The sequence below is a fragment of the Lepidochelys kempii genome, chromosome 4 (assembly GCF_965140285.1).
Source record: "Lepidochelys kempii isolate rLepKem1 chromosome 4, rLepKem1.hap1, whole genome shotgun sequence".
Taxonomy (NCBI): Eukaryota; Metazoa; Chordata; order Testudines; family Cheloniidae; genus Lepidochelys; species Lepidochelys kempii.
The window spans coordinates 116,263,596-116,278,266 of record NC_136383.1 but is presented as its reverse complement, the minus strand read 5'-3'; the positions used below and the strand labels follow the sequence as shown (position 1 = coordinate 116,278,266).

Here is a 14,671-nt window from a genome sequence, read left to right as displayed (position 1 = left end):
AGACACACCTGAGTTAGCTTTGATCTATCTAGCATGGGTACGGATAGCCGTGAAGCTGTGGCAGCACAGGCTAGCTGCTCAAGTACATACCCAACTCATGCTGCCGCAGCTTATCTGCTCTTGTTATTTGAGCTAATTACATCAGAGCTCTCTACATGTGCTGTAACCACACTTCTGATTGCAGCATAGACATATGCTAAGAAAACGTTCAATTTTTTTTCCTGGGTATTGAAGTAAGGCACAGTCCTGCCACCTGGCCTTTCTTACACAGCTAGTTCATAAGTAAGAGTATCTTGAAATAACATTCTGAATTTTGAAAGGAAGTTCGCTTTGACAAGATAAAAATTCTGATTCATGGTGGAACTGGCTGTCTTGTATAATCTAAATCAAAGTCCTGATTTGCATGATGTTTTGCGGAAGTTTTTATCTTTATTTGATTTCCTATCAGGGCTGCTGGAATGCAGCATACATCTCTGAATGCTCATGAACTGCAGAATTGTGAGGATATGAAAGAAATGGTAAAGTTATTAGCATTTCAATGGAAAGCATTGCGCAGAGACCAAAGGACCTCAATTCCATTTTAACAGGTTTCTTACCTTTCTGCAAAGAATATACAGACTTTTCTATTGTTTGAGTCCTCCCTTATACAAACCGAGACATAAAAATGAGAAACGGGTATGTCTGGGCCCAGACTGAGATACTTGGGCTGTTCTCCAGATACCAAAGGCAGCTCAGATTTGTCCACAGAGCTCCAAGGTTTGCCCATGCACTTTCCACTTTCTCTTCCATTTTCTACCACAGTAGTTCAGCAGTCCTGCTTTAGTCTTTAGCATCCTGGCTTTGCACGATAATTTGGGGGGCAGGAGTGAGCAGTAGTCTTCCCACTCACTCGCTCCTCCTGCCCCCAATCCTTCTTCATGTATGAGATGAAAAATTGTGGTGGGGGGATTGTTGCCTTAATGAATGAGAGCAGCTGCTGAGGTACTTCCCTTCTCCACTCTGGCAGAGACAGTCAAATAGATCAGTAGAAAACAAGCCCACATAGTGCACGCACCATGTGTAAGGAGACCGCAGGAGCCACAACAGGAGGGCTCTGCCGCTATTATTCCCAGCCTGCAGACCCTTGCTCTGCCAGGAGGAAGGTGCTGAGAATATGGACTTACTTGTTGGGCTTCCCACACCAGTGGATGTGCTCTGCAAGGGCATGTCTGTCCTTTTCAGCCCATAGGACTCAGTAAACTGGATTGTCCCCACTGGTCAAGGCCTCTCCAAAGTAAGTCTAAAAACTTCCCCCAATGTCCTAGTCCAGTCTGCTTCTGGAGGAGAAAGGCCCAGGTCCCATCGCAAATTCTTTAGGGTATGTCTACACTGCGATAAAAAACTCTGCTGCACAGAGTCTGAGTCTGGGTCAGCTGAATCAGACTTTGGGGCTAAAAACTGCAGTGTATATGTATGACCCACCTGCAGGGTCTGAGAGCCTGGCTCTGACTCGAGTCCAAATATCTACACTTCAATTCTATTGCCCAGCGAGCCCAAGTCAACTGACTTGGGTCAGTCACAGCCGTGTCGCTGATCTTTTATTGCAGTGTAAACATACCCTAAGTGGACAGTGGAGCCATTTAACATCATTTTGGAGTCTCCTCCTTCACAAGAGGAGTATCTGGGGGGTCTCTGAAGGACGTTTCCCTCTGCTTCTTCCTCTGCCAGTACTGAGACCTACTATGGTTATGTTTGGTTTTTTTAATGTGTTTCAGTATTGTAAAGAAGCATTTGTGCAGCTTGGCAATTTCCCCCCCATGTTGAGCTGTCTGCACCATTGTAAACATCTGACACACTCCAGCTGCCCCTTTGCAAAACTGTCTGATCTTCTTGAGATGCACACAGGTATAGAGAAAGTATCGACTGCACAGTTGGAAAAAGATTATCATGAAACAACTCTTCTCTATTCCTGTCACGGAAAAATGTGGTAAACTGAATATAGGGCATAAGCAAAGACAAAACAGTACCAACCCCACGCATTCAAAAACCATGAGCTGGGCCCCAAAATCATGCAGTTTTTAAAAATAATAAATGTTGCATTCTTTTTGTTTTCCTTCTGGTAAATTTTTCAAGCTTTTCTCCACAACCATGAGGATTTAAAATTGTATTATTTTAATAAAAACCTAGATTCCTCTGTAATCACTGGATTCCAGGAGCTGGGTTTTTAATGAAAAACATCAACAATCACAAGACTCACAATGAAACCATGGGAATTGACAACACTGTATCACCACAGCCAGTCCAGTTTATTTCAAAGTAAACTTCCCTGATAGTCTAGAACCAGAGTTTATATTTGGTCCCATGTGACCATCAAAATCGAGGCCCTCATAAATTCCACAATACTGTGAAATTATGAAAGCAGCATTTATTTTAAGCCTCCTTTTCATTTCTGGGCCACTAGCTAAGAGCTGCAGAATCTACAGGTTCTGTGGGGAGGGAAGGGACAATTTCATATTTTCTAGATATCTTCCCCATTTTTGCTTTGTTTTATTGTTTAAGATAGAGATTTATATTGAATAATAATATGATTAAGATACATTTTTCTGTCTGTTAAGGCAGAATTATGCTAGTAATATCTAGAAGGTACCTGTTGCATGCACCTTGCCTCTTTAACAGGGCTTTGTACTGCTAGGCTTAGTTGATGATGGTCAGAAGAATTTTCTGCAGATAACTTTCTTGCTCTTGTGTTCAAGGTCATCCCATATAATTCAGTGGAAATTTTAGATAATGTCACGTGAATCCTCTTGAATAAGATTCGGTTAAAATCACATTTTGAATTTAGCTTTATAGATTGGATAACAAAATTTGAATGATATGCAATCCACTCTTGACAGCAGTCTTGTCAGTAATAATGCCAGAGAAAAATTCATGTGCATCACATTATCTGTGTGTCATTTTAGGGCTCTGAAAAACCTTGTGACAGTCTGTTAAATTATTCTTAAAAGGTAATGAATGGGGTTAATATATTGTTTAATATAATTATGATTAGCATAAATAGACAGGTGATATAGTTATGAAGTTTGAGAATAACTACGCCTTGTCTCTGTTCATTAGTGCAGAGATAACTAGGGATATAAAGCCAGTTCCTCAGCTAGTGTAAATTGTAATTACCATTGACTTCAGTCTAGGCTTCAGGTTATTCCATTGTACACCAGTTGAGGATCAGGCCCATAGACTCCTTCGCATGTTAACACACAATTCCCATTCCCATTAACAGGAGTGGTGGGCTCACCAAAAGGAGACAATCCAACAAAATGTCTTATTGGGGAGAAGGAAGGATTTATATTAATTTGAAACATCTTGGAATTAATTAGCTAACTTTAAACAAAACTCCTTTGAAATACAATAACTTTAATATTTTATAACTTGAAACTTTTATGATGCCTTACATCTGAGAATCTCAGAGCACTTCAAAAGCAATAATTGTGTCCTTAGATGATGATGATTGATTAAATCATTGGATTAGGAATGTATTATTCCTGTTTTACAGACAGGTGAACATACATAGAGAGATTAAGGCCCAAATATTCAAGTGTCTGGTAATTTGAAATGCCTCAAGTGTTGGGTTCCTGACTTAAGATACCAAGCTCCTGATTTTGGAGGTGTTGAGCAGCTCCCATTGACTTCAATTGATTTTTTTGGCAGCTATGAAAATCAAGGCCTCCATATCTATTGTGCATCTGAAAACCTAGGCACCAAAAGTTAGTGGACAATTTTGAAAATTTGGACCCATGTGAATTGCTCAAAACCATAAAAGAAGACTGTGAGGCAGAAATTGGTCTAGAATTCCGATCTCTTGATTCCCTGTGCTTTAACCACAAGATCGCTGTCTCACACACAATACCCAGAATTACTACTAAACTTGGGTATTTTCTGAACGTATCCATTGTTAGATGAAAAAAACCTTCTCTGACATACTTTTATCCACTAGACGTTGGATCTTTTTTTCCCCATTATCTGTACTGTGGCATACACAGAGATTTTTTAGTCTCAAGTAAGGCAGAAATAGGAGAGAAGTAACCATCTGAGAACTGAATCCAAGTCAAGGTAATTGAACAATCCCATCCCACATGGTGTTGCAAAGAAGCAGACATAGGCTAATGCAGGCATGGGGAAGAACATAAATATGTTCAAGGTTCCAGACATGGCTACCGTCAGGTACCATAATCACTGGTGGCAATAAATTCATCCAAAACGTATTAAAGTTTTTGAGATGTCTCCTATGAGTCTCCCATTCTGCAATAGTTACTTTATGTTTTTATTATTTGTACTACACTAGCACTGGGAGGCCATGGTTGTGCTAAACTAAAACACAGTCCCTTCCCAAGAAAGCCTATGGTTTAAATTTAAGACAAGAGACCGCCATGGATGGGACAAAAAGACAGGGAGAGCACAGGGGACTGTCCTACACAGCAATAGAAACAGTAAAAGTTTCAAGGTTCTGCAATGATAGTAATGCACTTAAAAAGTTGTCACTTACCTTAAATACCGATACTTCAGCATTATGCAGTGTTTTCCCAAGTATAGTGAATTGTGGGACTTACATGAAATTCCGAGGCAATGTTATCTAAGGCAAACTTACATATATGACCACTGTAGCTAAGAAATCTGAATTTTGTTTTAAAGAAAACAACTATTTTAAATAAAATTAATATTTTTATGTGTTGAGTAATGTGCAAGCAATGACTGTTCTTTTTCTCTCTCCTCCTCTTCCCCCCACCCCGGATAATTTCCTTGCATATTATGTCAATCGTGTGGCAGCCAAATAATTATATATTTTTGAAAACCCTAGAAAAGCTTATCAGGTTTTTGTTGATTTTATTACATTTGGTGTTTCATTATTGTCCAGGTCCATAATGAGCTGCTGCTTGAAAAGGAGCATCAGTTGCATTCTCGGGAGAATAAACTTGGAGAGTCCATTGCTGCTGTACAATTCCAAAAGACTGATAAGAAGTCCAGAACATTGGAGATTTACACAGCTATCATAAGTGTACAAGCTTTGCTTCTGGAAGAATTGAGCACATCAAAAATACTGTCAGAGTCAGAATGTACCCAGATTTTAGAGGCACATAGTCCTGTAAGTAACAAAGTGCTGAGAAGGGTAAACTGTTCATGGGCCAGATCATCAGCTAGTGTAGCTTCATTGACTGCAATCAAACTAGGTTGATTTATACCAGCTGAAAATTTGGCCCATTATTTATATAGCTTTGGCAGGGTGTGTGTGTGCATTTATATGAAATCTTTATGTGAAAGAAATACAGATAAAAAGTTACAATACTGTTTAAACAGAAGATATTAATATTATAGCTAGAAAGATAATATTATTTATTATTTGTATTACAGTAGCACCAATAGGTCCCAATTGATATCACAGCCTCTCTTGATAAGATGAAGTAATATTTTTAATGGGTAACTAACTAATATTTCATTCTCTTGATCAAACAGTAAAGGGCAGGGGAGTAACTTAGAGCGAAGACTGGTAAATAATTTTCATGACCAGCTTGCAAAATTTGTCACATTTGTGGTAGTGAGAGCTATGTGATAAATTGCACAGTCATCTGATAAGCTTGAGTTATTGTGCACACAGAGTATATCCAGTCTATCTCTGGCGCTCTCTCTCGTTGTGCATGTGCACACAGTTTAAATAACAAAAACTTCAGAAAAAGCTTTTGCTGCCTTTTGTCAAATTTTTACAGATTTGGCAGTTTCAGAATCCTGTTGGGTTTTTTTAGTTCTATGCTATATAGTCATAGGGAAGTATGGGTTTGTTTGTCTCCCATTTGTGACTATCAAAGTGGGAATTGGCAGAGCACTGAAGCAGAAGAAACAGAATGGGTTTTTAAAAGTTAAACCTTTTTGCTAGAGGGCATCATTAGACAGATATCACTGTGAAAACTCCAACTTAAAATTTAATACTGTCCTCTCCAGAGAGCCTTTCTTAAAGTGACAGTATGTTAGTTTAAACATGCTGTTCTGAGTTTGTTTAATCAAACAGTGTATTAAAACTGTAATAGCTATGTACAGTGACAAGAGAAATAAGATCAATGCTGATAAAGCATTAAAAGTAATTTCATCTGGTTTACTGCCTATTTTGAAATCTTTGCTGGGATATCTACAAAAAAGCCATTGTTGTGCTGAGACCACTGTCTGTCTTGCTGACCAATGATATTTCATTGTTTCCTTGTACTTCTCCATCTGTCTGTCTGTGTCCCTCTGTCTCTTATGTTATACTTATATTGTAAGCTCTTTGGAGTAGGGGCCTCCTTTTTGTTCTGTGTTTGTACAGCGCCTAGCACAATGGGGTCCTCATCCTTGACTGGGACTCCTAGGCCCTGCAAAAATACAAATAATACAATAATTACAACAGTGTAACAGGATGCAGAGACACTACCCGGTTGCTAATACACAAAGGGTTAACTACAGCACTTGCACAGGTGTTCAGAGGAAGGGGTATAAATAGGGCTGCTGGAGACATAGAAGAGAGAGAGAGAGAGTAGGTAGGTTTCTTATCCAGGCTGTGAGTGCTGGGTTGAGCCCTAGATTGGGGAAGTTTCTTTTGGTTACTATTTGTGCTTATGCTACCTGTTTTGCTTGGTTTATATAGATTGTCTCCTGCTGAATAAACTTCCCTGCCTGGCACGATATTTTTTAAGGTTTTAGAAACCTGTTAATTAAAAACCACTAACACCACATCAGATGATCGCTTGTAACTCTATTGATGTTGCCATTCAGTAGAACAAATTAATGGTTAACTGTACGTTAACTTCATTAATCTCTCTACAAATAGCATGTTTTTATTTCCAGCACTAGCAGTTAGTCTGCATTTGTTATTTGTGTTATAGATGTGCATAGGGCCCCATTGTATTAAGTGCTGGACATAGATAGGGTGACCAGACAGCCTGTTTTTAAAGGGACAGTCCTTTATTTAAGCCCTCCTGCAGATGTTCTGACTTTTTCTTAAAAACAGGCAAATTGTCCCATATTTTCTGTCTCTCCACCTCCCTCCCCCATGCGCCTCCACCCCTATCAGTACTGGCATACCCTGCTGCTGGCCAGATCCATGCTCACCAGCCTCCTGGCCACCAGTGGTGAGTGTGGCGGGGGGAGGGGTCCAGTAGCTGACAATGAGGGTGGGTGTGCAAGGCTGGTGTCGGGGTGAAGATGTAGTGTGCGGGGCCGGTCGCTCCCCCCTGCTGGTCCGCCAGTGCAGCCCCCACTGTGTGCCAGATCTTGGCCAGCGCTGCATGTATCAAAGCCCTGCACAGCACTGGCATGGGGAAGCCTCTCTGCCCCCCAGCTAAGCTCTGGAATGGCGGGGGGAGGGTCAGGAAGCGATTTCCAACGCGTTCAACCCCCCCACCCACCCCACGAACCTGCAGGCTCCACAGCAGCCCCTGGGGCAGAGGCTTAACACCCTCTTCACACACACACACCCCGCCCTGGGTTCTGCCCATGGAACAGCATGGAACTGTTCTGTCCCCTAGGCACCCTCCCCTGCTGAGTCACCTCTCTGGCTGGATTCGCTGAAGCCCCTGCAGTCAGGTTCCCTGGGCTCTGATGCACAATGCATCCTTAGGGCTTAACCCCTTCCTGCCCATGCTGTAGATGGAGGCAGGTGGGTTACATCAGTGGCCAGCAGCAACCTAGAAGTGTTAGGTTTCACAGTAACAGCCGTGTTAGTGGGTTTGTGTGTGTGTGTGTGGGGGGGGGAGTTTGAGAAAACCTGGATTTGTGCTGGAAATGGCCCACCTTGATTATCATACACACTGTAAGGAGAGTGATCACTTTAGATAAGCTACTGCCAGCAGGAGAGTGGGGTGGGGGGAGGTATATTTTTTCATGCTTTGTGTGTATAAAAGATCTTCTACACTTTCCACAGTATGCATCCGATGAAGTGAGCTGTAGCTCACGAAAGCTTATGCTCAAATAAATTGGTTAGTCTCTAAGGTGCCACAAGTACTCCTTTTCTTTCTAGAAGTGTTAGCTGCCTTTCAACACTGTGCATGTGGGCAGGAAGAGACAAGCTGCTTCCGGCCACATGGAGGGCAGGGGGGGGGGGAGGGAGAAGAGATGAGTTCTGCAAAGACATGGGCCAGGTCATCCCTTCCTCACCTCCTCCTCCCCTGCAGCTGGAAGCAGCTCCTGTCCCTTCCCTCCCGCACAGTGCCAAAAGGCTGCTGCTGGCCACATTCTGGTGTGAACCCTGGCAGAAATTTGGGGGGCGGGGGGGCATGTGACCCTGCACGTCTTTCCATGTGTTGCCTTGAGAAGATGTGGCGCCAGGTACCAGGAAAGACAGGTGTCCCGGGGACCCAAACGGGCATGGAGGGCAGAGAGTGCCGGGCAGGAAGGGTCGGGTCGATTGGTCATCCCCCATGTGTGAGAGAGGTGTGTGGGAGTGTGTGTCACCTCTCCCTGAGTGAACCCTAAAGCCTTAAAGATAAGTAGGTAAATAAAAAGAATCCAACTACACAGTATTTCTTTTTAACAGGGGCTTAGTCAACTTGATGTTAATTTGACTATTTGTACTGCATAGTTCTGATTGATTGCCGTTGAACTCACTTGAATGCGAGTAATTTTACCAGGTGTCCAGTATTCAGCCTAGGGAAATATGGTCACCCTAAACATACACCTAGTTAGGGACAGTCCTTGCCCTTATGATCTTAGTCTTCGCAGAGAAAGCATACAAAGGATGGGAGAAAGGAAATATTTATCTTCTCTACTTTACAGATCGGTAACAGAGGCACAGAGATCTTAAGTGACTTGGCCATGGTCAGAAAGGAAGTCTGTGGCAGAACTAGGAACTGAACCCCATCTCCTTAGTCCTAGTCTAATGGCTTAACCACACAGCTATCCTGATTTCATATTAATTATACAGTTAAGACAAGGATTTTTTAAATGACACTATTAAGCTAGGTCTCCTAAATAATTTCTGGGAAGGGTTCTTGTTTGAGTGTAGAGATATTGTTTTGTTACTCTGATTTTGTTATGTTGAGTAGTGGTATATATTTTCCAATTTGAAACCTATTTAGTATTAGTAGTAGATTCAGCATAACTAAAAACTGTCTGCATGAATTTCTCACATTGTGTTTCAGTAATTTTACCCTGCTTATAAATGAGGTAGCTGTCTGACCTTTCAATCTTAGCCATATGGATATTATACATTCCAAGTGTCTCCTACATTGCAACGTTTCAGACATATTGCCCTTTAGCACAGCAACGATTTACTGATATCTTTAAGCATTGTTCTGATGCTCATTGCATACTAGTCATGTTTAGCGAAGCCATCACAATGAACTGGAAAGTGTAGTGATCACAAGCGATTGGGAAGAATGAGTACAGAATAAAGTAATATTGCAAACCAATGATGCCATCTTTTTCTTGACTCCAAATGAAAATTGTTCTTCCAAGGTGAATTGTGAATTGTTCTTATCATTGTACATTTTCAAACTCTAGGAGATTGAAGAACTTGACAGAAAGTTGGAATATGAAATGTTACATAAGGAGACGGCTCAGCAGCAGCATCTATTGAACAGGCAGAGATGGACTTCAGACGGATTGGGATTTTCAGATGAAGTTGTGGAAATGAATGCAGAGAGACAGGTGTCTGCTCTGCTGTATCAGGCATTGAATAAGTGTAAGCAATTAGTAAATCTTCATCGGCAAAGGTAAGGCTTTTTGGTATTAAGTATGACAGCCTTTTTCTATATCTTAGTCATTGCAAGCAGTCTTCAGAGAATGTAACATACCATATCGAACCAGCAAGCTAAACATTCATTCTGTAAACACTTCAGGGCAAGGGTTTTCCTCTTCATGAAGAACACCCTTCTCTGCTGGGGAATTCTGGGCACCACTGCAATATACCCATTAAATAATAATAAATCTGTTGACTGTAAAAATGTATTTGAAATGCAGAGCCTTACCTTACAATCAGTCTCTTTGGGATCAACCAGTGGGCTAATGCTAATACCCCACATTATCAAGCAGGAGACCAGGGTTGGTTCCAATTCAGTCAAGCTCAAGAGAACAGAATGAAAGCCATAGTCTCTGGGAAAATGTTTCCAATCAAATGCAAACCACTTGAATTGCAATTCCACCACCACCCTGCATCCATTTTGCTGCACATTGAACATACTTTTCTGTTATGAGTGTTGCTTAGATAATCAAATTGTTCTAGTGAAAGAGGCCATTTTTAGTTACCACCATGAGCAAAACCACCATCTTTTAAAGCAAAGATTTTTCTGCAACAAAAATGTAAAAGGTTTTTTATATTTTTTATGTGGTAATAGCCATCTCGACAAAAGTGTCACAAAGCAAACTGGGTGAGATTTTTGCAAAATAAAATAATATATGTATGAATCACAGAGACCTGCAGACACACACATGCTTTGAGTTTCATGTCGCACTATGAGAGAGAGCTTTGCATTACTAAGTAGGTGTCACTTGGACTGATTTGTAAGGAGTGGCATTGACAGGCTTCAAAAGGAGTCCTGTCCTCTGACTTCTGGATCAAGAATTTCAGATTGGGTCCTTTGCAGCCTGGGGTATGTGAATTTTTAAAGGGCCAGACCACAGTGGGCTCTAGAGGAATGTTTCTATGTCTTGCTGCAGAAGACTGGGGAAAAAAAGTAGGTAGGTAGGTCATTACTCTCCCTCCAGCCCCAGAAGTCCAAGCAAACCAGTCAGCAGGCCCTTTAAAGAAAGAGTAAATAGAGCAATCTAACTTTAAAACTTGGTGGAGGCAAAAAGTGTCCAACCCAGTTCCAAATGACTTAGAAAGATTAAAAATTGTCTTTAGGCTTGCGTCTGAAAAAAGAAAATAATCAGTTATGAGTGAGCAGCTCTTAGCCTGAGAAAACTCACAACCTGATAAGTAAAAAGAAAAGGAGTACTTGTGGCACCTTAGAGACTAACCAATTTATTTGAGCATGAGCTTTCATGAGCTACAGCTCACTTCATCGGATGCATACCATGGAAACTGCAGCAGACTTTATATACACACAGAGAACATGAAACAATACCTCCTCCCACCCCACTGTCCTGCTGGTAATAGCTTATCTAAAGTGATCATCAAGTTGGGCCATTTCCAGCACAAATCCAGGTTTTCTCACCCTCCACCCCCCCCACACACAAACTCACTCTCCTGCTGGTAATAGCCCATCCAAAGTGACCACTCTCCCTACAATGTGCATGATAATCAAGGTGGGCCATTTCCAGCACAAATCCAGATTTTCTCACCCCCCCACCCCCATACACACACAAACTCACTCTCCTGCTGGTAATAGCTCATCCAAAGTGACCACTCTCCCTACAATGTGCATGGTAATCAAGGTGGGCCATGTCCAGCACAAATCCAGGCTTTCTCACCCCCCCCCCTTTTTTTTTCTTCCGTGGGACACACACACACACACACACACACAAACTCACTCTCCTGCTGGCAATAGCTCATCCAAACTGACCACTCTCCAAGTTTAAATCCAAGTTTAACCAGAACGTCTGGGAGGAGAGGGGGTTAGGAAAAAAAAAGGGGAAATAGGCTACCTTGCATAATGACTTAGCCACTCCCAGTCTCTATTTAAGCCAAAATTAATAGTATCCAATTTGCAAATGAATTCCAATTCAGCAGTTTCTCGCTGGAGTCTGGATTTGAAGTTTTTTTGTTTTAAGATAGTGACCTTCATGTCTGTGATTGCGTGACCAGAGAGATTGAAGTGTTCTCCGACTGGTTTATGAATGCTATAATTCTTGACATCTGATTTGTGTCCATTTATTCTTTTACGTAGAGACTGTCCAGTTTGACCAGTGTACATGGCAGAGGGGCATTGCTGGCACATGATGGCATATATCACATTGGTGGATGTGCAGGTGAACGAGCCTCTGATAGTGTGGCTGATGTTATTAGGCCCTGTGATGGTGTCCCCTGAATAGATATGTGGGCACAGTTGGCAACGGGCTTTGTTGCAAGGATAAGTTCCTGGGTTAGTGGTTCTGTTGTGTGGTATAAGCAAATACTCACCAACAACCACATACCTGGATTTGTGCAGGAAATGGCCCAACTTGATTATCATGCACATTGTGTAGAGAGTTGTCACTTTGGATGGGCTATTACCAGCAGGAGAGTGAGTTTGTGTGTGAGGGGGTGGAGGGTGAGAAAACCTGGATTTGTGCTGGAAATGGCCCAACTTGATGATCACTTTAGATAAGCTATTACCAGCAGGACAGTGGGGTGGGAGGAGGTATTGTTTCATGTTCTCTGTGTGTATATAAAGTCTGCTGCAGTTTCCACGGTATGCATCCGATGAAGTGAGCTGTAGCTCATGAAATCTCATGCGCAAATAAATTGGTTAGTCTCTAAGGTGCCACAAGTCCTCCTTTTCTTTTTGCGAATACAGACTAACACGGCTGTTACTCTGAAACCTGATAAGTAGTGTGTGTGAGCTTTGAAAAGGTCACAGAGGGAGAGGGGAATCAGCTATCTGCATGTGTTGAAGATGTTTCAGATCTGAGTTTTGTAACTCATGCTCTGCACACTTGCTGAGTAGCAGGAGACTATTGCTCTTCGTTTTTCTGACTCTGTTTTTTATTACACCACTCCAAGTCTCATTTCTTCTTCAGTTCCAGCATTAAAGTCACCCAGAACTAGAAGATTGTCTTCACTGGGTATAAATTTGATTGTCATCCAAATCAGAACAGAACTGTTCTTTTATTTCCCCTGTGCTGCTCATAGTTGGTGTACAGACTCTGATAAGAGTCTTAAAGATGTCACTTTCTTTGCTCTGTTCTGAAGATCTCCTGGAAAGGCAGTGTCAAACATTAACACCCTTGAAAGAGCAAAAACAACCAGCATTGTGGTAGTGATTATTAAAGCCCAGCTTAGATGAACAGGTAATGTTATCAGAGTAGGTGCTGATAGATTCCTGAAAAACATCTTCTGTAGTGAGCTGAAACTCAGAAACCGCAGGAAGAGTTGTCAACATAAAAACTTTCAGTAGAATCTCAACTCATGCTGCATAAATATAGGGAACAAAGAAGACACAGCCAAAGACAGACTTGAATGGAAAGAAACTATCGCTAAAGGTTGTAAATACTTTAAGACAGATGTGAAAACTGATAGAAAAATGGGCCAAGCTTCATGCCAAGTCTTCAGCAGGAGTCTACTCATTGCCATGCAATATTTGTTCGTTACCTTGCTCCTTGTAGATTGGAATATGCAGCCACAACAAAACACATGAGATGCCTTGCTGTCATCAGATATGTTGAACAGTAACACAGCAGGGTCTGGCTCTTGAAGAAAAGGGAAAGAATTGTGGTGTTCTTAGTTTGTTTAAAGATGTGTGCGGTAAAGCTGTTAACAAAATCTACCAGTAAAATGTTTTCTGAATGGATGAATTTTGGACGTTGATTTCTTATCACATTAAATACTATGCCTGGGAAGATAATACTAATTTCATCTTTCCCTTCAGCTTACGAGAAGAGCAATGGAATGATGTTGTGCTTGAAGATCTTCTGGAGAATGTAGAAATGGATACATTTTTGGCACTTTACAGCCAGGTAAGGGTGTATTTAAATGATTTCCCACTTTTTATCTCTGCTGTATCTGGAAATCAGTTAAGTGAACAAAAAGACTAATTTCTCTGAGTTCATAATAGTAAACACTGTGCTCAATAGTAAATATTTTCCATCGTTTATCATGTCTGTATGCAATTTGCATTTCACTCAGTTTGGACAGTGAAAATTGGTGAGTTACTTGTGTATGGACAGTTTCACTTTCTGGTTTTCATGTGTTAGAACAATGCTGTTGTTTAGGTTTCTGATGCTGCTAGAGAATATTTATATTGAAAAATGTATATGTACACATATAGAGATGTGAATATTCTCCAACAGTATTATGAACATTAATAAACACCATGCTCTCTCTCTTTATATATATATATATATATATACACACACATGCTCACACACAGTCATTTAAGAAGAAATAAACAAGTGGTGACATCACAAAACCACATCTTCAGCTAACACTATTCATTACCCCTGTTGGCTGTCTGAGCTTAAATGGCATGGAAAAATTAACCACTGTCCCTCACTCAGAGGTTTTCCCTCCAGGCCATGACTGAGGCATCTGGGCAGTGCTATGAAATTTGGCAGTTTTACTACCTGTGTTGTTCTTAATCCACAGAAAAGACAGCCTCCAGGGCTCTCACTCTGTAATCTTTCACATACACAACAGATTATTTAAACCAATTTTAAAAAAAAACCAATGGGCTCCTGAAAGTAAAAAGTTTAACAAAATAGCTGTATTTTTAGGAGCCCTGACTTTGGCAATGTCCCTTTAACTATTATCTCTTTGGAGTTAAAGAAACAAATTTCATAATCCACATTCAAATACGTAAAGTCTCAGCCATATTATCTCCCTTCCAAATTTTTCCTCCAAGAAAGACTTGCTATCTTTTTACTTATAGTTCTTTGGGACTTAAGTCACTTATTCACCACCATGATGCAGGTTATATTGTTCACTTCATCTGTGAATTAACAGAATAGTATATTAACTGTTGATTACTTAGCAAAGGATAAACATTGTTATGATGATGACAACATACCAGATAACCTGTCTGTTTGGTTTTTTTACTAG

At 41.0% G+C, this 14,671-nt stretch overlaps 1 protein-coding gene across 6 annotated transcripts in view; it reads left to right on the top strand.

Annotated features, from left to right (window-relative positions):
• Nucleotides 1-14,671, top strand: part of EVC2 (EvC ciliary complex subunit 2) — a 165,676-nt gene that overhangs the window by 128,316 nt on the left and 22,689 nt on the right. For all 6 annotated transcript variants that reach the window (XM_073342528.2, XM_073342532.2, XM_073342529.2 and 3 more), the window contains 3 exons: nt 4,889-5,116; nt 9,496-9,707; nt 13,503-13,590. In XM_073342528.2, coding sequence (XP_073198629.2) covers nt 4,889-5,116; nt 9,496-9,707; nt 13,503-13,590 — 528 coding nt within the window. The remainder of the gene's footprint in view (nt 1-4,888; nt 5,117-9,495; nt 9,708-13,502; nt 13,591-14,671) is intronic.